We start from the raw sequence: 25957 nt of genomic DNA, 5'->3' as shown, positions 1-25957 counted from the left end.
AAGATGTTGAGCAATCAAGGGGCCCTGAACAGCAACCCAGTGTTGAATCCAGACTTACAGGTTAAGAATCATTGACTTCTAGGGGTGTGTTCTTCAAAAATAATGAAAATAAAAACCTTATCATTTTTAACATCTGACACTAAAGGTTTAGATTTGTTTCTTTGCTCCTGTATGTTAAACAGTAATACAGTAATACTCCTCCATGAGAGGTGCTTTAGCATTGTGACATTGTATAAGAAACCATTCTGCCCTTATAATAATTAAGTTATTCAATTACAAGCCATTGTTTGAAGTCAGAAAACACTGTCGATTATTCAATTTCCATTCAAAGCTCTGCCATAATCACAAGCTTCTCTTGTCAGATGTGAGGGAAGACACTTAATATTATGTGAATCGGCTTGAAATATCACCTCGTTTTGTCTGTAAACACATCCCAAACACTCCATTTGTTTTTAGCCTGACAACAGAAAATTCTCTGCAAAGGGTAATAGGTAAAGCATAGCTGTTGTTAGGGGGTCCACAAAGCATCAGTTATTTGTAAGGGGTGGTTCAGTTGTTTTCAGTAAGATGGTGGCTGTGGAACATTTCCAGTTCAAACTCTAATCTGAGGTCCAAATCTGGTCAGGGTCCCCCTTAACTCATAAGAAGGGAAGGGATATCTGAAAACATTGGTATATATAAATTGGTGAAGGAGCAATGAGAAGATCAAGTTGGCCTTCTTACGGCCCCCATACACGGGCTGATAAAAGCTGCTGACAAAACGGCAGCTTATTGGCCCGTGTGTGGGGCCATCCCCGATCAATATCTGGCAGAAAGTCGGCCAGATGTCAATCAGGCAGGGTAAAAAATTCCATAGGATCTGTTCATTGATGTGCTCCGCCAGGGTCAGACTGGCCCGATCTCCTAGCCCTACAAAAAAAAAATCATTTTATGCGGTGCCATGCTTGTGGCTCCTTTTGCGAATGCATGGCGTTGCAGTAGGGGGTTCGAACGGGGACCCTGGACAGGAGTCCCAGCAGGCCCCAGTCGGACCATGGGCCCACGATCGGATCAGCCCGATATCGCCCACCTCATTGTGGGCATATCTGGGAGAGATCCACTCATTTGGGATCTCCCTGTGTATGGCCACCTTTACTTTAAGTGGTCTTTAAGCTTGTCCCCCCAGCCACTGTTCTGGGAGTAGGCAACCCCACGGGGAACCACTGGTTCAATACTTGCATGGTGGTGTACAGCAAGGCGAGCCACAAGATGGATTATGGGCCCCAGGGCCCATAGTGTAACATGCTGTGCCCAGTGTTTATTCCAAATCCATGGTCCCATGGTTTCCCAGCTATGACTAAAAAGCCCTGACTCTTGAGTCAAGGGGAAAATCCTTCTTGACTGCAAGATCTTTGTACACTGAGAGCAAAATAAATATAGAAGTCTATTTACGTTGGCCCCTGAGACGAGACACCACTGTCTATCTTTGATTTAATGTTGGGCCCAATCTTAGCATTTGGCAGTGATTTAATTCCCTGACCAGCGTTCAGTGGGTTAACATATTTGACTTGATTTTTGGGGACAGAGAAAAAGTAATTTTCTTCCTAGATTCACAAACAGGGAAAATGTTCAAAGCACAAAATAAAAGCTTAGGAAGATTGGCTGGATACAGCGTGCGTTTGCTGTAGCGCCCGTTGGTAATTATAATAGTCTTATATTAGTGTTATGTGATTGCAATACCTGCTGTCCTACCTTTGAAGCAGGCGGCTCATTACCTCTCCGCAGCTGCTCACTCTCCGCTTTGATTGGCTCGTGCCTTTCATGGTATTAACAGGCCACAGCTCTCAAAATGAATATTTGCCGGTTTGAATTAAGCCGGGGGCATGGAGCACACTAGGTAGCCTTGTGGGATAAAGGGCATTTACATTAGCCTGCCCCACAATGCCTTCAACTACTTGTCAAACCAAATGGCACCGTGTACCTGTGATTGGCATCCTTGATTTCAGAAGCAACGGTGGAGCTTTATAGTCAAATATTGCTCTGGTCCCCCGCGCCGAGAATCAGATGAAGCAATGGAAGCTGGCGGCCAGCCATCATTGTAACCAGACTGCACACAATAGAAAAAGCCCCTTAGCCAACCCTGTCGGATTGTGAGCAAGGCATAAAAAAGGGGCAAGCTTTATTGGATAAACTCTTACAAGATTATTAGCTCCTTGACATGGTAAAAGAATTACACCTGTGAACAGCAGAATCCCCGGTGTTGGAGAAAAGAAGCCGGGCCTAGACATTGTGTCACAACAGATCTAATAATGATGAAAGGCAAACCGAGAACGAAGAACGGTTTCAGGCAACTAGCTCACGGCACTTGGCGTTTTAAAGCATGGGTGACTGCGACAGGTATAATAGCCCCTTGGAAAAGACTACGGCTCTAGTACAGCACAGCAGCCTAAATAGAAACTTGTCAAAACTAGAAACTGATAAAGGCAATTCTTTATTTCCCGTCAGGGTTTTGCCACCCATTTATCTCCAAAACATACTGAAGGTGAGCATAGATGCACCGATATTCCCGTACGAAAGATCGTTTGAATGATAATCGGTGCATGTATGGTAGGAGACGAGGAGACCTAAATCGGTTAAAAGCCTTTCATATCGGTCGTCTAATCAATCGGGCAGGACTGAAAATTTTGATCGGGCACCTTTGAAGGACATCGAACATCGCAGCGATAATCCTGAATCATCAGATAGAGCTAAAGAATTCTTTTTGTTTTCACCTTCATATCTGACGTTTCAGCTCTTAATGTTAGTAGAGTGGACGAAAGATCTTTTAATGTTCGTGGGAAAGTTCATAATTATAGCATGTATGGTCACCTTTAGGGGCATTAACAGAAGCAGAGAGCTTATACCCCTAAATGTGTACCTTTTGCGGTATCAGGTGCTATGCTGAAGGACCGACAATCCAATGAAGAAAATGTCAGCAGCACAGTGAATGTCTGAAAAAATGGGAGGTTTATTGAACCCAAAACATACAGCAGAAAGGCAACGCTTCGGGCCACCCGGGCCCTTTATCAAGCCTAGTGTTACACTCCCACAACCACATTTAAAGGGTGAGGAAGAGGTGCAGAAAATAGATCCCATCCCTTCCTTTGACATCACAAACAAATTGCAATGTTTGTAAATTATCCAATCCGTGAAGGTGAAGTCCATAAAAAAGTCCTGAAAAGTGAATTGTGCCTTATCCAAGTATTAAGTGCTCTAAATATATTGTGTATTCCATGATGAATATTATCAATTAGTGATAGTAAAATGAAAAATTTAAATTTTTTAAATTTTGAAAAAAAGTTGGAAAAAATAAAAAATAAAGACCAATTGCAAGAGAAATATTTGAAAGAAAAAACATTTTTTTTTAAAGAAATTTTTTTAGAAAAAGGAAAAAGAAAAATCTGAAAATATTTAAGAAGATCTTTGGGAAGATCTCTTAAAAAAGTTGATATGCATAAGATCACATGATCAATATTACACAATACATTTTGACTTGTACCCTTTCAAATTTTGGCTTATACTTTTCGATTTTGATTTATATTTTTCAAATTATACAAGCTTTACCAGAGACACTCACGCGACTCATTCCGCATACCGCACTCAGCACGTTCCTGAGACGCATATTGATGTCGGCACTCAGGGTGTTTGATACTAATAACATTAAACCTTTAGGAGCATGTGTATCCAATTTGCCTAACGTCGACTCCAAAGTCCTATACAAATGGAAAGAATTGTTAAGTTCCATTGTGGTAAACTGTGGTGATTTGCCTCCTTAGCCTTCATATATATACTTCTAAAGGCAGAGACAGACGCAAAGATTCGGGAAGATTTAGTCGCCTGGCGTATAATCACCTCTTCTTTGGACGACTAATCTCCCCGAAAAGCCTTCCCATTGGCTAGAATCTAAATCGCTGTTGGGATGGCCCTCGGAGCACTTCGTTTTCTGATGTCGACCATAGTTTCCTCATGAGGCGACTTCAGAAAACGAAGCGCTCCGAGTGCCATCCCACCGGACGACTAAACCTCCCCAAATCTTCTCATTTGTCTCTGCCTGTAGGGGTCGATTTAAAAACACCCAGTTTTGGAGAATGAGCTTTGTTTCACAACAAGTTGCCTAGTCAGTGAGCATTATGTCGTACTGGCAGTGCTGTCGAATTTCAAATTCATGTGAGTTTTTAAAAAACTCCCATAAACTCACATGACCTCGAAATTCGACCAATCGAAATTTATTTTAAAAAAATCAAAATTCCTAAACTTGGGTGACTAGGATTGACCCGAAAACTTGAATCAAATTCGAATTGAATTCGATTTGAGTTTTTAAAACTCGATTTGAGCTGCAAATAACTCCAAATTGATCCCAGGACATCTCCCATTGACTAAAACAGCAATTCGGCAGGTATTAGGTGATGAATAGTCAAATTCGAGTTCAGGGGCCAGTGTATGATAAATCTCGAAAATCAAATTCGAATTTTTAAAAAAACTCTAATCAAATTTGAACAATCCCCTAGTCGAATTTGCCAGTTTTGGCCATAAAAAAACTTGAAAATTAGAATTTTAAATTCAACCCTTGATAAATCTGCCCCCTAATGTCATTTGACCTTCAAACTACCCAGAGAATTAACACGTGTCATATAACATATGATTCAGAATCAGTAAAGTATTCAACCAAAATTTTTTCAATGGGTTCAGTATTCAAATGACTCCAAAAATAAATAATGGATTCAACAGGAGTTCCATTTAAAGGGATACTGTTACTGATACTGTGGGAAAACATGTTTTTTTTTCCAAAATGCAGAATTCTGCACTGAAATATGTTTTTCAAAAGAGCAAACTGCTTTTTTTTTATTAAAATCTGACATGGGGCTAGACATATTGTCAATTTCCCAGGTGACGCCAGTCATGTGACTTGTGCTTTGCTAAACTTCAGTCACTCTTTACTGCTGTACTGCAAGTTGGAGTGAAATCACCCCTTCCCTTCCCCCCAGCAGCCTAACAACAGAACAATGGGAAGGTAACCAGATAACAGCTCCCTGACACAAGATAACAGCTGCCTGGTAGATCTAAGAACAGCACTCAATAGTAAAATCCAGGTCCCACTGAAACACATTCAGTTACATTGAGTAGAAGAAACAACAGCCTGCCAGAAAGCAGTTCCATCCTAAAGTGCTGGCTCTTTCTGAAAGCACATGACCAGGCAAAATGACCTGAGATGGTGCCTACACACCTACAACTAGAAATACACTTGTTGGGTTAGGAATTAAATTTTACATGGTAGAGTGAATTATTTGTGGTGTTAACAGTGTAATTTAGAAATAAAAACTACCCAATAAAAACCATGACAGAATCCCTTTAAGGAATTTCTGTTAGCCCCAGCTTTCCATGCCCCGTGAAAACTTGGTGCAATTTAGGTAAACACCACACAAACAATGACACTTTTATCTTTATGTAAATTTCCCAAAAGGAAATTAGAATTTATGCAGACAGGGACAGGCTATTTCCTTCTTCTTGTTATAAGCGCTGTGTTCAGTTAAATCACAACATAAATTACAGCAAATTAGATCTCCAGATTGAAATACCCGTTCTTATAGTCTTGCCAAACACAGACAGAGCCTTGTGATAATTCTAGTTCAAACTCACCCTGCCCTGTTTTCTATCATCATCATCATCACTCTACAAAGTCGGCCTAAAGCTGGCATTTGGGTGTAGTGTAAAAATGTTGTGGTTGAGCCGAAACATCCTCTCAGTCAGTCCCTTTGCTTATTGTTAGTTTATAAGCCAGCATCCTTCCTGAATCCATTTGTGTGGATGCCCTAGATTTATATTTAAAAAAGTATTGTAATAGTACAGCTGGCCATACACAGGCTGATAGTACCAACTCATGATCTAGTCAACAACTTATTGTATACAGTCAACTTATACCTGGTTAAGAATCACATCTGGCAAGAACTTCATTAGATTGTGGTCCTCTCCTGACAAGCCCCTCTTGTGATCTGATTGTTGGGTGGTATTAACTAAGAAAGAGACATCACTGCTCTCAGTACAGATCTGACCTAGTTGTAACTGTAGTGGCTGTAGGTTAACTCTACTTCTAAATCATAGAGAAAAAGGCAAGAAGGGTAGGTGCTCCTCCTTTGGAATGCTTTGGTCTACAGGTCAAGCTGGGATATACTCAGTTTTGCCATCTCGAACATTGGTCAAAGATTTATACACTTCAAAACTAACTCCACTTTTCTTCAAAACTGAAGGGTTCACCTTAAAATTAACTTCAAGTATGATGAAGGCAGCATTCATGTAGTACTAATACCAAGGACTTGACACTGTACTGATCATTGACTAGATTGTTAGATTGTTATTGTTCATCCTGTATTAAGTTCATATCATCAATAGCAACAGATCTTTGTTAATCCTGTTGTGTTTTCTGTTTCTTTACAGGAGTGCGCCAGGAAGTTGGATCCACTGAAAGTACCAAGAGCGTGCATTTTACTTTCCTCATTGGCTGCGTCTTTGTTGCTTTTGTGGTGGGAGCAATATTCTCAGGCTTGTTCGTCTCGTGCTACTGTAATCACATGTTTCAGAAAAACAAACATGTAGGAAGAGACCCTGAATCTAGTCTCCAAAGACCTCTATCATTGAGAAGCCTGGCAAAGATGAATGGCCTTTTAGAAAGCCAGTCTAAAGAAGGAAGGATGGAACCTACATCTCCCAAACTTTATACCACATTGCTTCACGGTGACAAAGAGCAAACAACAGAGACAACTAAAGGTGAAACTAAAGATCACCCTGAACTGTCTGGACTTCCCACTCCAGAATCCACACCGGAACTGCCAATGAAGAACTTAAAGGCTTTCAAGAACCAATGGGAAAGGAACCAGAATTGCAACAATGCCAAAGAGATTCAAGGGAAAAGCCCTGTATTTCACTTTCCAGTATCAAACTCCCAGGTGTTTCAGTTTCCAAGTACTCTGATCCTACCAACGAACATGCATGGATATGACCAGCCTCTCTCAGGCTATGGAGACGATAAGAAAATACCAAATTCTGAACGAGCTCTAATTAGGCATTCCCAGTGCTATCTTCCAAAAGGTGTTGAGATGACTACATTGGATGAACTTCTAAAACATCTTCCAGAATCTAGTGGGTCACCGAGAAAGATGTCAGGCATGATGGCCATTAGCCCGCAAGCTGTGAGTCCTCATTCACCCATGTCTTTTATCAACAAGGTTCAGCCTAAAATCCCTGACACAGAAAGTGCACCTTATTATAGCTCTTCCACCCTTCCAAGAGATAGTCTGCCTCGAAGACTGGACATCCCACCAGATGTGACGCCTCAGTCTTGCTTGGAGAAACAATCAAGAGCCCAGAGACATTCATTATCTTCTGGACATAAACTAATGAACATTGGTCCAGGTGGACCAATTATTTCTCGACAACACAGTCTGGGCCAAGGGAATAGGCAACACCCACCACCACTCCTGACAAGGATGCATTCTGCTGGTACACCTGTACCCATGGAAAGCCACAATGTCTTTCTGTCTCGCCAACTTAGTTACCAGGAACAAACTCCTATGTCAAGGAGCATGGTGAAAAGGACCCTGTCCTTTAGACCAGATGTGCCATCCAGTTCAGTGTTTTTGCCATCCTCACCTGTGAAGGATGCAGCCCAGTTCAAGTATTAATATCCTTGGTTTGACTTTTCTATCAGTTGATGACACCAAGAAAGCTCCTTTGAAAAATGTGAAACAGATTGTCTGCACTTTGCATTGGTGCACTGAAATTCTCTCACTTGGACTAGAGTTCTTCACTCATGTTATCAAGTCAACTCCAGCAATATGGCGGTTATGGAATTGAAACAGAGAGTATTTTTAACAACCGTTGGAACTGCCTTGAAGTCCAAGTGACAGCTTATAACGTGCTGTAGATGATTGATAATGGATCGCTGTTAAACCTTTTTTGTGTGTGTGGTGTCATAGATTGTATACATCTCCAGAGCTGAGGAGGTGGAGAACAGCAGGCCATTCAGTGGATGGTTGAACATTTTATTTGATGAGAGCGGTTGAAGATAAGCAAAATGGCTGGTGCCCATGGACATAAATTATCTGTATCCCTGAGCCGAAGATTCAATGGTTTTGAGGCACGTGAAACAAATGAAGCGCTTTTTGATTGCTAACGTTGGACACTATGAAAGGATACCTCAAGAGGATTAGATGAAATGTAAATTAATTTATATATACATACATGTGTATATATATTTAGATATATATATATTTCACACGGTTACTTACTCCATGTAAAAGGAGATTAATATACCCTACTGTGTAGGGGCAAGAAATTCACTATTAATATTGCTGACATTTTAAAGACATTTAAAGAATTATTGAGATGTTGGTGTCTGAGCTGAACTATAGTATGACCCCCATGGCCCCTTCTAAACACAGCAATGAAGCTTTCAGGAGCCAATTATCTGCAGCGTCCTCCATGGTTTCACTTTCCCAGCATTGTTTCTCGTTAAAGCCATTCTTAACCTCCAGTCACTGGTTGCAAATGATACGCACTCACGATGGTGGCCATATAGAATTGCCAGACTATAAGCACTGTGTGCTAAAGTGAATTGGACTGGCACATGCCACACCTAATGTTTTGCTTCCCGAGGCAAAGGAAGATTGAAACGCGTTGGCCGAGAGATAGCGTCCCTCCCGATGGGAGGGGCTGGGCATCCTGCTTAGCTATACACTTGTCTGAAACCAGTTAGCCCCGATGGATAGTCTGTGTACATGTGTGCCTTATTTCAATCTAGTCTTATGAACAGTGCGATTGTAGCAGCAAAATTTGGTGTTCATTTTGTTCCTGAGTGGCTCTTTATTTTGCAACGGGTGCTTTTTTCTCACATCCATCACACAGCGCTTATTGACATGGCTAGAATTTGCCTTCTCCGTAGCCAGTGCAGACGTGTTCCCATGTGTTTCCACCAATAAAAAATAGAGGCTGTATTATTACGCTCAATGATTTCTTGAAGACCTCATGACCTTGAATTTAAAAGGTCTGGTCTGTAAGGGCTCCCTTATCCAAAGAACATTAAAATTCAACCCCTTTATAATATATATTGTGCACATGAAAAGGTCGGCAGTTGTACCCCATTTGAAGATAAGGTAACAATGACGTTAGATGGCACCCTGTTGGTATCCCCTCTTGGCCAAAGTAGGACATGTGTGGATTGACTGGTCTAGCTTATATAATCATTATAGGTGAGACTTTCTTCCCCTTGGGCTGTCTGAAACTAGCCAATTGGGGCCCGCACTAAAGGGTAAAATTTGGGGGTAAATAAACACTTTCTTTCCTACAAAAACATTGACACGAGCTAAAGGACAGTTGGGATTTAGGGGCAATGTTTACCTGCTGACAAAGCTTAATGCAACTTTTTCATATATTTGTAACTGTTATTACAAGCCGAGGGGGCACTTATCAACTGTTTGTATACAGAGGGCACTTGAACCTTGAAATGAACCTTTGAACGTATCCAACGTTAAAGATGAACTCTAAATCAACTTCATATAATGTAGACAGTAGCAATCAAAGTCATGTGTTTTCCAAGGGCCAGTAACACCTGACAAAGATTTACGGTCTCTATTTTTTATTAATTTCTACAAAGAGTGTCAACTTTTATTAAAGTACTTTATTGTTCTGTGAGTGTTTCCAGACAGACCCAAGTCATGATTGCAATAGGTAGGTGAGTGTGTCTACATACAGTGGATATAAAAGCAAATGCACTTCAATACAAATTACCTTTCCATAATGTTTCAACCTTGTCCCATTGTTTCTATGTTGACTTACTGTCTTCATCTTGAGCTGCAGTCCCCATAATACTATGCTGTCTCCATTTTACCCTACTATCACCATTTCCTTCTTTTTTACTATTGTGTCCATCTTACCCTACTGATTTCATCCAGGTCTACTCTCTCCATCTTGCCCTACTGTCTCCATCTTGCCCTACTGAGTTGATCTAGGTCTACTCTCTCCATCTTGCCCTACTGTCTCCATCTTGCCCTACTGATTTCATCTAGGTCTACTCTCTCCATCTTGCCCTACTGTCTCCATCTTGCCCTACTGAGTTCATCTAGGTCTACTCTTTCCATCTTGCCCTACTGTCTCCATCTTGCCCTACTGAGTTCATCTAGGTCTACTCTCTCCATCTTGCCCTACTGTCTCCATCTTGCCCTACTGAGTTCATCTAGGTCTACTCTCTCCATCTTGCCCTACTGTCTCCATCTTGCCCTACTGAGTTCATCTAGGTCTACTCTCTCCATCTTGCCCTACTGTCTCCATCTTGCCCTACTGATTTCATCTAGGAAACTGACCAGCAGGTGGCGCTGTTGTAACAGAACTCATTCATATTAACAGTACATGTATCCCTTAATATCTTGGAATAACACAAATAAATTATGAATGTCAATTACAAAAGTGCTTAGACTTGCACACTCAACAATTTTACATTTGCATAATTTAAAGGTTTACTTATCCCTTAAAGGAGAACTAGATCCAAAAAATGCTCTGGCTAGCCATACTGCATTTTATGTGCTGTACTGCCCCAGCCCAGAGGTCCAGCAGCCCTATAACAGTAATGGCCCATGGCTTCAACATTGTCCACAGCAGCTCCCCATCTTGGATCTTGTTAGTCTATCTTTTGTGTGTCTGTGGCACTGCACATGCTCAGTGAGCTCTGGGCTGCTGCTGAGTAGCTAAAGGTGGCTGATCTTTCTCCGATATGCCACTAAGGGGCATGGCCATATCGGGGGTAATCTGAACGTTTGGCCCTATGGCCGAACGATCGGATTACGATGAGAGTGGAATGGGCTCCGGCGGGACGGTCGGGACAAAATCGAACCCGTCTGATCGACCAAACGACCGATCTCCGCCGGACGAAAAATGTCGGGACTCTCCACACACGGTCTGGCCAGCTTTTGTTTAGGGATTGTCAAAAATGATCAAAACACTTGGAAAAAAATGAGGTTCCAACTGTTCCTGCAAGTCTGGTTATTCGTTAATTTGTCTGCAGGGTGCACGGGTTTCTATGTGCTTATCATCATTAATGTTATATTCTATGTGTACTGTATATTGTGATTAGTAAGTGACAGCAGCACAGAGCATGTGCAGTGAATCAGCAGAAAAGAAGATGGGGAGCTACTGGGGCATCTTTGGAGACACAGATCTTTACTGCTAAAGGGCTGTGGTTGCCTTGGGCTGGTACAGAAGCACAAAACATCATGTACAACATTTCTACCTACATCTTTAGTTAGGCTTTAGTTCTCCTTAAAAAAAAAGCCACTTCCCAAAAATTCTGCTCCTTGGTGATATATTTGTGTAAGTAATGAAACACAGGTCCCACTTAGTGCTTGCCAACACTCACACCATGCGGAGGGTCTAATCAGAGTGGCTCCTATCTGCCCCATCGTACGTCTAGTCATTAGCGGAAGCCTCTGTGTAATGGGAAAGTCTGATTTTGGCACACGGCTAGGGCGGGGAGTTCAGTCCTCAGAAAATGACTGGCGTTGTCTACATCTTTTTTTTTTTTTTTTTTTTTAAAGACAGTGAATGTAAAAATTTGTAGAAAAAAAAGAAAATGAATAAATTAAAAACAAATGATGCGTTGTTGTGTTGCCTTTGTGTCGTCAACAGGAAATATCCCTTTAATAGGGAAATTAAATCTATATTCAGATATACATCATATATTGAAGAAATTTCTACTCTCACCCCGCTGTGGCCTAACCAGGGGCGTAACTACAGAGGAAGCAGACCCAGCAGCTGCTGGGGGCCCCAGGAGGTATAAGGGGCCACATGAGGTCTAATTAAAGGGGGTGTTCACCTTTAAATGATCTGTTAGTATGATGTAGAGCGTGACATTCTGAGACAATTTCAATTGGTTTTCATTTTTTATTATTTGTGGTTTTTGAGTTATTTAGCTTTTTATTCAGCAGCTCTGCAGTTTGCAATTTCAGCAATCTTGTTACTATGGCCAAATCCCCCTAGCAACCATGTACTGCTTTGAATAAGAGACAGGAATATGAATAGGAGAGGCCTGAATAGAAAGATGAGTAATAAAAAGTAGCCTTTCAGAGTTTTTGTTTTTAGATGGGGTCAGTGACCCCTATTTGAAAGCTGGAAAGTTTCAGAAGTAGAAGGCAAATAATTCAAAATCTATAAAAAAAAAAATAATGAAGACCAATTGAGAAGTTGCTTAGAATTGGCCATTCTATAACATACTCAAAGTTAACTTGAAGGTGAACCACCCCTCTAATGAACAAGTTCAACATGTATTTATAAAAAAGGACATGGATATGTTGGGGGCCCTAAAATTAATTTTAATTTTAAGGGGTTTATTTATCAAAATCTGAAAATATCTCATTATTTTCTGAAATATACTCCAACCAAATCCGCACGGGTTATTTCTCCTTATTTATCAATACATTTTCTCGAAAAAAATCCAGTGCGTGAAAAAATTGTTAAAATCACACGAAAATTCGTATAATACTAATTTTTCAGATTTTCTGCCCCAAACTCCAATCTTTTCGGATGTCTGCCCGAAAACCATGAAATCTTGGGATTATTGCACAACGCGGATCAGGATATCCTCAGGACTTCTCCCACTGACTTATATACAACTTCAGCAGGTCTGAGATGCCGGATTTTCGGATTCGAACATATTCCTAAAGCGTGTAACCTGCTATAAATAGGGAATAAAAATTAAATAAGTGGCAATTTGCTGTTACATTTATATCTCTCTAATGAACTTGGAAATACATCTTAATTGATATGTATTAGTCATCAGTTTAATTGCTTAGAAATAGTGGAGCAGAACTCTTATTTCCCATTAAAAATCTTCCCTTAAATAAACACCAATGACTGACAAGGTTATGTGGACACAATAAGGGAATCAATATGGCACCTCCCTCCTCCCATATGTATAAATACAAATATACAGAGAAGGAATGTTCTGGGCACACAATAAGCTATACCCTCATACTGTACTGTCTAAGGGAATCAATATGGCACCTCCCTCCCACCATATGTATAAATACAAATATACAGAGAAGGAATGTTCTGGGCACACAATAAGCTATACCCTCATACTGTACTGTCTAAGGGAATCAATATGGCACCTCCTCCTCCCATATGTATAAATACAAATATACAGAGAAGGAATGTTCTGGGCACACAATAAGCTATACCCTCATACTGTACTGTCTAAGGGAATCAATATGGCACCTCCTCCTCCCATATGTATAAATACAAATATACAGAGAAGGAATGTTGTGGGCACACAGTAAGCTATACCCTCATACTGTACTGTCTAAGGGAATCAATATGGCACCTCCCTCCCACCATATGTATAAATACAAATATACAGAGAAGGAATGTTCTGGGCACACAAGCTATACCCTCATACTGTACTGTCTAAGGGAATCAATATGGCACCTCCTTTTCATATGTATAAATACAAATATGAGAATGAAGAAGAAAGAAGGAAGTCCTGTTCATACAGTAAAGTATATCTACATACTATACTAAGCCAGTGATCCATACCTCCCAACTGTCCCGTTTTTAGTGGGACAGTCCCGATTTTGACAGCTCAACCCGCTCAAACCTCTTTCTCAAGAATATCAAAGCAGTCTCTTTCTCTCTCCTGACAACTTCCTTGACTACTTGGTGGTCAGACTGGTGGGAAACTGACCAGCAGGTGGCGCTGTTGTAACAAAATTCATTCATATTAACAGTACATGTATCCCTTAATATCTTGGAATTAAAACAAAATAAATTATGAATGTACATTACAAAAGTGCTTAGAATAGCCCCCTCGTCAATTTTAAATTCATGTAATTTAAAGGTTTACTTATCCTGATAGGCGCTGTAAGCTTCCCATTAGTTATAAAGGCTCCGAACGGGCCCTTCATCATCTTTGTTTTCAGATGTTCCCCCCACGATGCCAATTAAAGAAACTCACGCCTCCCTGGTGCCTCCAATCTGGCGCTTCAATCAGACACACAAGGAAACAACGAGCCTCAGATCTACAAGGCACAAGCCGTCAAACACAAACACAGAGATTGACTCACAATATCCGAAACATAATGAGCCATGAATCAACATCTCGGCAGCGGCAGAGAGAGAGTCTTTAGTCAATGTATTCGGTCGTCTGTTCCTTTCTTCAGATTATGATTTGGTTTTTGTTCGCGATGAAAGCAGCTCAGACAATGGTCGTGTTGGAAGATGATATTGGTTTCTGGTTGGTCTGTCAAACCAATTAATAAAATTATACCCATTGTGAACATCAGTCCTGTCCTGCTTTATGGCAGCTGAGATTCTAGCTATCTGTATAACAGAACATTCTGTCCCAGTGGCTGCACAGATCCTATCTGATCCCCATTGTAAGCAGCAGTCCTGTCCTGCTTTATGGCAGCTGAGATTCTAGCTATCTGTATAACAGAACATTCTGTCCCAGTGGCTGCACAGATCCTATCTGATCCCCATTGTAAGCAGCAGTCCTGTCCTGCTTTATGGCAGCTGAGATTCTAGCTATCTGTATAACAGAACATTCTGTCCCAGTGGCTGCACAGATCCTATCTGATCCCCATTGTAAGCAGCAGTCCTGTCCTGCTTTATGGCAGCTGAGATTCTAGCTATCTGTATAACAGAACATTCTGTCCCAGTGGCTGCACAGATCCTATCTGATCCCCATTGCAAGCAGCAGTCCTGCCCTGCTTTATGGCAGCTGAGATTCTAGCTATCTGTATAACAGAACATTCTGTCCCAGTGGCTGCACAGATCCTATCTGATCCCCATTGTAAGCAGCAGTCCTGTCCTGCTTTATGGCAGCTGAGATTCTAGCTATCTGTATAACAGAACATTCTGTCCCAGTGGCTGCACAGATCCTATCTGATCCCCATTGTAAGCAGCAGTCCTGTCCTGCTTTATGGCAGCTGAGATTCTAGCTATCTGTATAACAGAGCATTCTGTCCCAGTGGCTGCACAGATCCTATCTGATCCCCATTGTAAGCAGCAGTCCTGTCCTGCTTTATGGCAGCTGAGATTCTAGCTATCTGTATAACAGAACATTCTGTCCCAGTGGCTGCACAGATCCTATCTGATCCCCATTGTAAGCAACAGTCCTGTCCTGCTTTATGGCAGCTGAGATTCTAGCTATCTGTATAACAGAACATTCTGTCCCAGTGAGTACTGTTCCTACACCAGTCCTTCATGGCGGAGCTAAATTTCTCACTATGGTATGTTTATAACACATCATTCAGATCACTGCTAAGTATAAGTGGTGGTCCCTGGGGCTTATTTGCAAATGTAGTTCTTAGCTATTAAGGTAATAAAAACAAATGTTGTTTGTTGATGTTGACTATTCAACAAAGTGAGCCTGAAGTTAGTATTGAGGGTTCAAGTATCATGTCGAAAAAGACCATGGAACGTATAATTTTTAATCTGAACAAATACTTGTAAATGTAATTAGCCCTTGGCGTGTTCTAAATGATAAAATATTAACAAACGTCTCTTACCAGTGACTCCATTCTGCTGAAGCTACTTGGATGGTGGCAACGTGCCCGCTTGTGTCTTCTCCTACAGACAAATCTCCGCTCTCGTTCTCTCTTTTTCAATCAACATCTTCCTTTCAGATCAGTGCGAATAAGGAACAGTTGTTGCAGGGGATGTGTAAATGTATTCATGAAACTCTAAAAAGCAAATTAGAAAGAACTTGGCAAGATCGGAGGATGGATGAGTTGGACAAAGTTCAACCAAGAACTCCAGTGAGGATCTTTAGCTGTTGTAGCACATTGACGCGGCTCAAATGAGATTGATTTTCATGTTGCCTCTTTGGTTGTCGGTAATCATGGATCAAATAAAATCTGAAAAGGCCTTGTTGTAGGTAAACAAAATGACCAAAAAACTATACTTTGGTTATGTGCAAACAAGCACCTTAAAGGATAATTAAACCTTTAAAATAAGTGAATGTAAAATTGATGAGAGTGCTATTCTAAGAACTTTTGTAATGTACATTCATTATTTATTTTGTTTTAATTCCAAGATATTAAGGGATACATGTGCTGTTAATATGAATGAATTTTGTTACAACAGCGCCACCTGCTGGTCAGTTTCCCACCAGTCTGACCACCAAGTAGTCAAGGAAGTTGTCAGGAGAAAGAAAGAGGCTGCTCTGATGTTCTTGAGAGAGAGGTTTGAGCGGGTTGAGCTATCAAAATCGGGACTGTCCCACTAAAAACAGGACAGTTGGGCGGTATGGATCACTGGCTTAGTATAGTATCCGAATCCTTCTGAAAAAGGCCGAATCCTGGATTCGGTGCATCCATACAAGGAAGTTGTTAGGAGAAAGAGGCTGCTCTGATGTTCTTCTGCTTAGAAAAGATGTGAGAGAGGTTTCTAATTATTTTCCTAAGCAGAAGAACATCAGCCTCTTTCTTTCTCCTGACAACTTCCTTGACTACTTGCTGGTCAGACTGGTGAATTGAATTCAAAAGAATAATTAATGAATGTACATTGCAAAAGTTGAATATTTGAATATTTAGTTATTTATCAAAAATCCTAAATGTTCTCAGTATTTTCTGAAAACTATTCCGACCAAATCTGCACAGACTTTTCCATCCTATTTATGAATACGTTTTTTCTGAAAGTTTTATGTGCTGGGAAAAAATTCGATAGAAGTGGGAAAAAATCTGAATCCGGCAAATTTTTCAGATTTGTTGTTGAAAACTGCAACTTTTTCGGATTTGATGCCGGAAAACCACGAGGAAGTTTATTTATGAAAATACGATTTATTTTTCAGATTTTTTTTAAAAAAAAAGGTCTAAATAAACTAAAATCCACTGTGTGACCTTATTTATTAATAAATAAAAAACACAATTTAATTGGATCAGGGACAAACTTGATAAAATCTAGCAAATATCGAAATCGAATGATTTTTTTGGGAATTTTTTCCAGAATCATATGATTTTTTTTCAGGCTATTTCCCGAAATGCCCAAATCTTTCAGATTTTTGCCCAAAAAGTCCAAAATAGTACTATTTTTTGGGCTAATTCCAGCACAGACCACAGAAACTTCTAAATAGGATAGGGACCTCTCCTACTGATTTACAGCATATAAAATCTCGGCAGGTCTGAGATGCCGGATTTCCAGATTCTGACCTTTTCCATCCTTTGGGTATAATAAATCTCTAAAGATTTGAGGTTTTTATTCCACTAAAAATTCAGATTTTATAGTTAAAAAATTAGAATTTGGGTTTTTTTTCTCTGAAAAAATTATATGTTCCCCTGTAAAAGTTCAACCAGAAAAATTTAGAGCTTAATAAATAACCCTTATTTTAGTGATGAGCGAATCTGTCCCGTTTCACTTTGCGGGAAAATCCCAGAAACTGCAATTTGCAAAACGCATTGAAGTCAATGGGCTGTTTACGCACAACTTTTTTGTCCTAATGCATTAAAGTCAATGGGCATTTTTTTCTTATGGCGACATTTTTCTTCAAATGCATTAAAGTCAATGGGCGTTTTTTCTTACGGTGACTTTTTTCTTCAAATGCATAAAGTCAATGGGGGTTTTTTTCTTATGGCGACTTTTTTCTTCAAAATGCATTAAAGTCAATGGGCGTTTTTTTCTTATGGCGACTTTTTTTCTCCAAATGCATTAAAGTCAATGGGTCGTTTTTTCTTATGGCGACTTTATTCTTAAAATGCATTAAAGTCAATGGGCATTTTTTCTTATGGCGACTTTTTTTCTCCTAATGCATTTAGGTCAACGGGCGTTTTTTCTTATGGCGACTTTTTTTCTCCAAATGCGTTAGGGTCAGGGCGCACAGGCAGATTCAGCAAAATTAGTAGCTCTTCTTCGGGGTGACTAATCTCCCCGAACTGCCTTCCCGCCGGCGATTTACATTTAGCCGGTGGGAAGGCAGGGGAGGCAGTTCAGGGAGATTAGTCGCCCCGAAGAAGAGGAGATTTGTCGCCAGGCGACTAATCTCCCCGAATCACAATGTGTGTCTCTGCCCTTAAAGTCAATGGGAGTTTTTTCTTATGGTGACTTTTTTTCTCCAAATTCATTAAAGTCAATGGGTGTTTTTTCTCATTGACGTATTTTTTTCCCGTGATGAATTTTCGTCCGCAGTTTCGTGAAAACATTTGCACATGGCGAAATTTGGAATTTCGCTGCAAATCCATGGCTGTCGAGCGGCGAATAAATTCGCTCATCACTAATGTGGATATATAACAAATATCCATTTTTTATATTTATATAGTTCTAATTGCTTTTGGGGGGGTTCTGGGTACCCAACTAGGCAGCCATAGAATAAGACAAGCCGTGGACTGGAATCTATTAGCAGCCCTATTATATAAATATTCTAGAGGATAATGTGACCTCTTCAGAAATTTCTTTCGAGAAATGCAGAAATCGCTTCAAATAACAGACTTTTCCCCACTTATAAAAATAGTATAGCGCAACCATTTGCTTTTGAGATGAGCGCTGTGACCTTGCCGTCGACAGCGTCGGACAAACATAATTAAATTGCGTATGCGAAGCTGGAAAAGGGGTTTTTTCTTTAAGAAAGAAAATTCGAATATAAATACGTTTTTGCGATATGCTTATATTACAAAAGAAAACAACGTTATTCTTAATTCATCTTTCGGCTGAAAATATCTATCATTTTACGATCCAATTTCACCTGAACCACTAAAAGTAAAGCAGGTCATAAGTCTTCCCGACACTTTAAACCGTTCACTTAGAAAGGTACACGGTATAGATTTAAAGAAATACTACAATAAACATTATTGGACATTAGACGGAATCAATTCACTTCCAACTGGACTTTTATATAAAGAACTCTAAATACTGTTATTTCTTTTCCCACATTGGATTTAAATTGATGCTATTGTAAGTTAGTAAGTTAGGTTGAAAAAAGACACAAAAGGCAAAAAAAAAAAACTCCATCTGAAGCCAATTTGCCTCAGAGGGGGAAAAATTCCTTCCTGACTCCAAAATGGCAATAGGACCAGTCCCTGGATCAACTTGTACTATGAGCTATCTTCCATAACTACTATAGTTTATATAAACAAGCTGCTGTGTAGCCATGGGGGCAGCCATTCAAGCACAGGATACACAGTAGATAACAGATAAGTACTACTATAGTTTATATAAACAAGCTGCTGTGTAGCCATGGGGGCAGCCATTCAAGCACAGGATACACAGTAGATAACAGATAAGTACTACTATAGTTTATATAAACAAGCTGCTGTGTAGCCATGGGGGCAGCCATTCAAGCACAGGATACACAGTAGATAACAGATAAGTACTACTATAGTTTATATAAACAAGCTGCTGTGTAGCCATGGGGGCAGCCATTCAAGCACAGGATACACAGTAGATAACAGATAAGTACTACTATAGTTTATATAAACAAGCTGCTGTGTAGCCATGGGGGCAGCCATTCAAGCACAGGATACACAGTAGATAACAGATAAGTACTACTATAGTTTATATAAACAAGCTGCTGTGTAGCCATGGGGGCAGCCATTCAAGCACAGGATACACAGTAGATAACAGATAAGTACTACTATAGTTTATATAAACAAACTGCTGTGTAGCCATGGGGCAGCCATTCAAGCACAGGATACACAGTAGATAACAGATAAGTACTACTATAGTTTATATAAACAAGCTGCTGTGTAGCCATGGGGGCAGCCATTCAAGCACAGGATACACAGTAGATAACAGATAAGTACTACTATAGTTTATATAAACAAGCTGCTGTGTAGCCATGGGGGCAGCCATTCAAGCACAGGATACACAGTAGATAACAGATAAGTACTACTATAGTTTATATAAACAAGCTGCTGTGTAGCCATGGGGGCAGCCATTCAAGCACAGGATACACAGTAGATAACAGATAAGTACTACTATAGTTTATATAAACAAGCTGCTGTGTAGCCATGGGGGCAGCCATTCAAGCACAGGATACACAGTAGATAACAGATAAGTACTACTATAGTTTATATAAACAAGCTGCTGTGTAGCCATGGGGCAGACTTTCAAAGCTGAAAAAAGAGAAAAGGAAAGTGCACACAGCAGATAACAGATAAGTTCTGAAGAATCCCATTGTGTACGACAGAGCTTATCTATCTGCTTTGTATCCCCTGTACTTTATTAGAGTTCCTGAAGCAAACACACCAGTTTTACCAGCGCAGGGCAACACTATCAATCTTTTAAAACACTTTAATTTTTTGGTGTTTTTTTTTACTGTTCATTTTTTTACTGTTCATTTAAATGGATCAAATTCCCTCTTTCACTTCTTTTGCAGGAAAACAAGAGCAATTCCTCCACATATGTCAATTTCCAATAAGATTCCATCCAATGAGAAGCCACGAATGATGTGACCAATAAATGTAGCCTGACCACACAGAGATGGCTTTCCTCACTGATATGTAAATCATTTAAAGGCCAACCACTTCTATTTTTAACTGATCTTCCCCACAGAGGCCACTATCCAAACTACATGAATGCCAATCCTAAATAAAACCCCTGGGTCCTCCTCATGTACCAGCACAATGATTGCAGAGTTGCATAGAGGGGTTGGAGACCAACATCTTCTGCCAAGTCAGATAGAGTTTTATCTCCTGGACAGGCTTTGCCAACCAGAAGCATTCACAATGGTAACCTACCTAGTCCGTTCATGGGCATGCTTCTGGTTAGTTGTATGACTAAGGATTTTAGTTATTCTTAGGGATTTTTAGAAACTTATATTGAAACAACTTCTTGGCCGGTGCCCTACTGGGCCCCAAAGCACAGGGTAGAACCAATACTTCCAAGGCCAACGTTATTCTCTATCTAAGTATTGGTGTCATGTTAATCTACATCTCTTGCTTTTTAACATGTCAAATCCCTGTCTTGGTGGAAGGGGGTTGCAATCTTGAGGGCTTCCCATAAATAAAAAAATAGTCTGTCAGTATCCCTTTCTTGTTTGTAGTATTTAATCGTCTACTTTTCCCAAGAAGTAGACAATCCTGGTCTTCTCTAACTGAGGGACCTACGCTCCCCTTTATATACGGGTACACCAGACACGCTTGTATCAAACCGAACTGGAGGCCACACACACATGCACTAATCCAGATGACCATAAAATTGTTCTGAAAGATTGATTTGCTAAAGACCCATATACAAAGTGAGGATGTTGAGATGGAAGTGGAAAAACCTACCTGCACATAGGCCTTACCGTAAGCCCCTGTGTCAAGTTCATCTACATCTCTTGCTTCTCAACATGTCAAATCCCTGTCTTGGTGAAATCTTAAAGGGCTTTCCATACATAAAAAAATAGTCTGCCAGTAACCCTTTCTTATTTGTAGTATTTATTCGTCCACATTTCCCAAGAGACAGTCCTGGTCTGAGGTCTTCTCTAACTGAGGGACCTTCTCTCCAATGGTATACATAACCCTCCTCTTTGAAGCAAAGCCAAGAGAAAGATTATTAATCTTCCCTTTATATACGGGTACACCAGACACGCTTGTATAAAACCAAACTGGAGGCCACATACACATGCACTAATCCAGACGACCAGAAAATTGTTCTGATTGATTTGCTAAAGGCCCAACTACAAAGTAAGGATGTTGAGATGGAAGTGGAAGAACCTAACTGCCCATAGGCCTTACCCTAAGCCAACTGAACCCCTGTGGAATGAATTGAACCCCCAACTGTGAGCCAGGCCTGATCCTCAACATCAGTGTCCAACCTCACTAATGCTCTTCTGAGTAAATGGAAGCAAATCCCTTCACCTAATGAACATCCTTCCTAGAGTAAAAGCTATTGCAGCACCAAAGTGAGGACCATCTTATGATCAATACCTTAGGTTTCTAGAGGACCTATGTACATATATCCTTGATGCATGGTGTCTTGCATCAAGTCCTTTTCAAAGTTCAGATTACAGGCTGAGGGAGTTGAAATAATATTGTGCAGTTGACTTTGCTTAGTAAAATGACACTAGTCGTATTACTGGGAGTCATGGTTCCAGCTCAAGGGACATGAGTTATTGGGCAACAGGTGCAGGCAGGGATTGAGATAAACAAGCGCAATATATGGGGGTATCATGTAGAACATTTAATCTGACCAACATATGGCAGGCTGATGTAATGGGTTATGAATTCAAGACTCGCTCGGATGGGTGTGCACTCATTCTTACTAGTATTTGCGTCTTGGAAACTCATCTGTTCCAGTCTGGTAACCCAAGGTGGAGGGGCCGACAGGATGATGATGATGATGGGATATCAATAAAACCTGATGACAATAACTGGGACCATTTATGAAACAAGCCTTCTGCTTAGTGATTTGTTATTAGAGCCGACTCACTGGAGATAAGCTTGTTGGCTCAGAAGGTGCTTGGGGCTGATATGGACTATAACTTACCAGGAGGCTCAAGGTGACCCACCGTATCTCATAGAATCCTAATCCTCATTGGCCCATGGGGTTAATTGATCGGCATTAAAGGTCATATTAACAGCAAAACCGATAGAGCCACAGTTTTAGGCTCATATCTGGAGATGAAGCTTCCAGCCATTGGACTAACCCATACTGGATAAAATGTAATTTATACTTTTCTACTAGGTTCAGGGCTGTCTTAAAGAATTCTGGCACCCCGTGAACTTGCATGGCCACGCTTCTCAACCAATCTGGGCCCAGACTCCGCCTTAGTTCACTCAAACCCCACCCCTAACTTTGAAGACACTTGCTGCTTGACACCATGCATCAACACTAAATTATTGAAAGTATCCAGACGCCTATTAAGAAATTTAGGGTATCAAATAAAGGAGTCATTTACTTAAAGGGATAGTGTCATGGGAAAAAATGTTTTTTCCCCCAAAATGTATTTAATAGTGCTGCTCTAACAGACTTCTGCACTGGAATCCATTTTTAAAAAGAGCAAACTGCTTTTTTAATATTTAATTTCAGAATTAGACATATTATCAGTTTCCTAGTGCCCCTAGTCATGTGACTTGTGCTCTGATAAACTTCAGTTACATTGAGTAGGAGAAACAACAGCCTGCCAGAAAGCAGTTCCATCCTAAAGTTCTGGCTCTTTCTGAAAGCACATGACCAGGCAAAATGACCTGAGATGCACCTACACACCAATATTACAACTAAATACACCCTCCCTCAAACACAGGCAGTATTGTATTTATTGGGGGTGGGGGACAAGCCTCTGCACTCCTGTGGTATACCCTGACTCTGATTACATACATCAGTAGTTACAACTCCCAGCAATTAGATTATAGGTTGCAGCCCTGTTTTCACTCCTGCATTCAGCTCCTATGAATAAAGCTCAACAACCCCACAGTGCTTTAGAAAATCAACCCCCATAAACACAAATCTGTTTCTCAATGACTTCAGAACTGCTGTGCTCACAACAGCCTAATCGCTCGCTTTGTATACAGGCAGGGGGCAGGTTTCCTTATTAAATTTATGTTCTGGAGTCAGAATAAGCCTCTCACTTCCGTTTAGACGGCAGGATTCAGATCTGTTGGCAAAACAAGTTTATTAATTACTTAGAAAAGCCTAAATGTCAGACACATGCACGCAAAGGGAGAAACACCTTGAAAAGCTGCACGTCAATCAGGGTATAGGGGATTGGTAAATTAGTCTCCCAGTATTATTTAGCAGGTGCTCCCCTAGTGTTATAGACTTCTAAACTGGGTCCTAAAATACAGTTAGGAGGGGTAGTGTGTGGCTGAACTACAAGGGGCATAGCTAAAGGCTGTTTACTTATCCAGCCTTTAGCTATGCCCCTTGTAGTTCAGCCAGTGCCCAGTAGAGGTGCTAAAGTATATAGTCTTGAGCAGCCATGTGCGCGGGGTCAGTTTTGTTAAGCCTATACCTGAGCAGGCAGGAAGGGTAAAGTGCAACCTAGACAGGGCAGGTCTAGTATAGGATAGGCTACTCACCTTAAGAGGTCACTCTAGGAGTGACAGATAGACAGGCTATTTAGATGAGCAGCCTGAGGCTCCGACGAGGAAAATCAGATTGATTATAATCCCGGGGACTAATTGCCCAGAGTAGGGACTAAGTGTTCAGATTTAGGGATGTAGATTCCCCTGGGTTACACTTAGGGAAAAGGCTGAAAGCTGGGTGTACCTCATTGTTGCTGTGTTCTCCGCCCTGTGGGGACTAATACTGACCACTGGTGCTATTGCTCTATGTTCCTGCTTGATCTATATGTACACTTTGTGAATCACTCTGGTTAAGTTGCAAGAACCACTGGCGCCCAATTATTGTGCCCTGTACCTAGTTACAGTTATACTACACCCTGCCTCCACATCGTTGTGAGGGCTTACCCGCTGAGAATTAAGGTCTCATCCGGAGCAAAGTATTGGGGTAAAGCTCATGGTTAGAGAACGGTGCCACTCAATTTACTGTAGCGTTACAGATGCATTACACACAGCCGGCTCAGCCCCGTTTATCCATGCGGATTAATAAATATTAAATATTTGATTTACAGCCATGGCGGCTGAGTACTTTTCATTTATATATTATTTATTATACCTAATGCTTCTGCCTAGTATCCTGGAGCAGCCTGTTCCGCCTGCATGGAGACCCCCTTGTATTAAAAGTATCAGGCTAAATGTAGGGGCAAAGTAGGGGCTACAACCTGAGCTCTCTGTATTTACTGCCAGCCCCCATATCATTATATAGGAGTAATTGTAGGGTTTCTATATGGAGACAAAGTCACGCGGGGTGTATATATCATTAGCTGATTGTCATTCTCGCTTGCAATCTATTCAGACACTTCTTCATATCATGATGTTCTCTCTACCCCCGGAACATATTCCCCCCGTGCTCATCTCATTAAATTTTAAATTCCATTATCCACTGCTATTTTGATTTTGTTACCCCACCTGCTCCACTTTGATGTTATCAACATATTTTATCCTCAAGTCCCCCGGCCTATCCCCCCCCCCCAACTCCCTGCGCCCCTTGGGTTATTAAGAGTATTTATCAATGTTCTGCCTGCACAAATAATGGGCTCACAGCCAAAAATACTAAGCCCAGAGGTTCCACATTTCCATTTTCGTAGCATATATGAATATATATGAATATGACGCTAAGAACTCACTGGCGGGGAATTTTGCCATTTATTTTGTAACTGCAATTGAAACTGAAAGCAGTACATATGTTTGTCCCTCTCTGCACTGCTCAATGCAAAATAAGCTTTCTCTCCTCCAGACAAGACTCCAGCTCACGTTGACTGTTCTGTTCTACTGAGTCACAACAGGCAGTACACAGCAATAAAAGAGAACAACGTGGCTTTAGACAGCAATTAACTGACACATCACTCTAATGTTACAGAAAATGTTTAATGTATTTTGAAAGTTGGGCATATTCTTGTGATTATTTTTCTTTACAATCTATGAGCAAACTTAGGGACTGTTCCTGCTGAATTGTGCTTAGTACAGGGAATACCTATGCTGTCATAGTTTTATGGGATCTCTCTGTACAGACTATGAGCAAACTTAGGGGACTGTTCCTGCTGAATTGTGCTTAGTACAGGGAATACCTGTGCTGCCATAGTTTTATGGGATCTCTCTGTACAGACTATGAGCAAACTTAGTGGACTGTTCCTGCTGAATTGTGCTTAGTACAGGGGAATACCTATGCTGCCATAGTTTTATGAGATCTCTCTGTACAGACTATGAGCAAACTTAGGGGACTGTTCCTGCTGAATTGTGCTTAGTACAGGGAATACCTATACTGCCATAGTTTTATGGGATCAGTAACGTAACTTGGTGGGGGCGGACCCTGGTGCGAGCCGTGTAGACGGGCCCGCCCCCACCCTCGTGTGCGCGTTTTTTCGGTGCCGCTGCAGCCGACTCCAGCCGGCTGCAGCGCGCACGATCTTCCGGGGGGCCCT

General features: G+C 40.8%; 1 protein-coding gene across 3 annotated transcripts in view; it reads left to right on the top strand.

The window, feature by feature from the left end:
* Nucleotides 1-9713, top strand: part of sema6c.S (semaphorin 6C S homeolog) — a 128996-nt gene extending 119283 nt beyond the window's left edge. For all 3 annotated transcript variants that reach the window (XM_041574504.1, XM_018233508.2, XM_018233507.2), the window contains one exon: nt 6451-9713. In XM_041574504.1, coding sequence (XP_041430438.1) covers nt 6451-7694 — 1244 coding nt within the window. In that variant the 3' untranslated portion in view covers nt 7695-9713. The remainder of the gene's footprint in view (nt 1-6450) is intronic.
* The last annotated feature ends 16244 nt before the right edge of the window (nt 9714-25957 follow it).

Source organism: Xenopus laevis, chromosome 8S (genome assembly GCF_017654675.1).
Source record: "Xenopus laevis strain J_2021 chromosome 8S, Xenopus_laevis_v10.1, whole genome shotgun sequence".
NCBI classification, from domain to species: domain Eukaryota; kingdom Metazoa; phylum Chordata; class Amphibia; order Anura; family Pipidae; genus Xenopus; species Xenopus laevis.
This window is presented reverse-complemented; position numbering and strand designations above follow the sequence as displayed.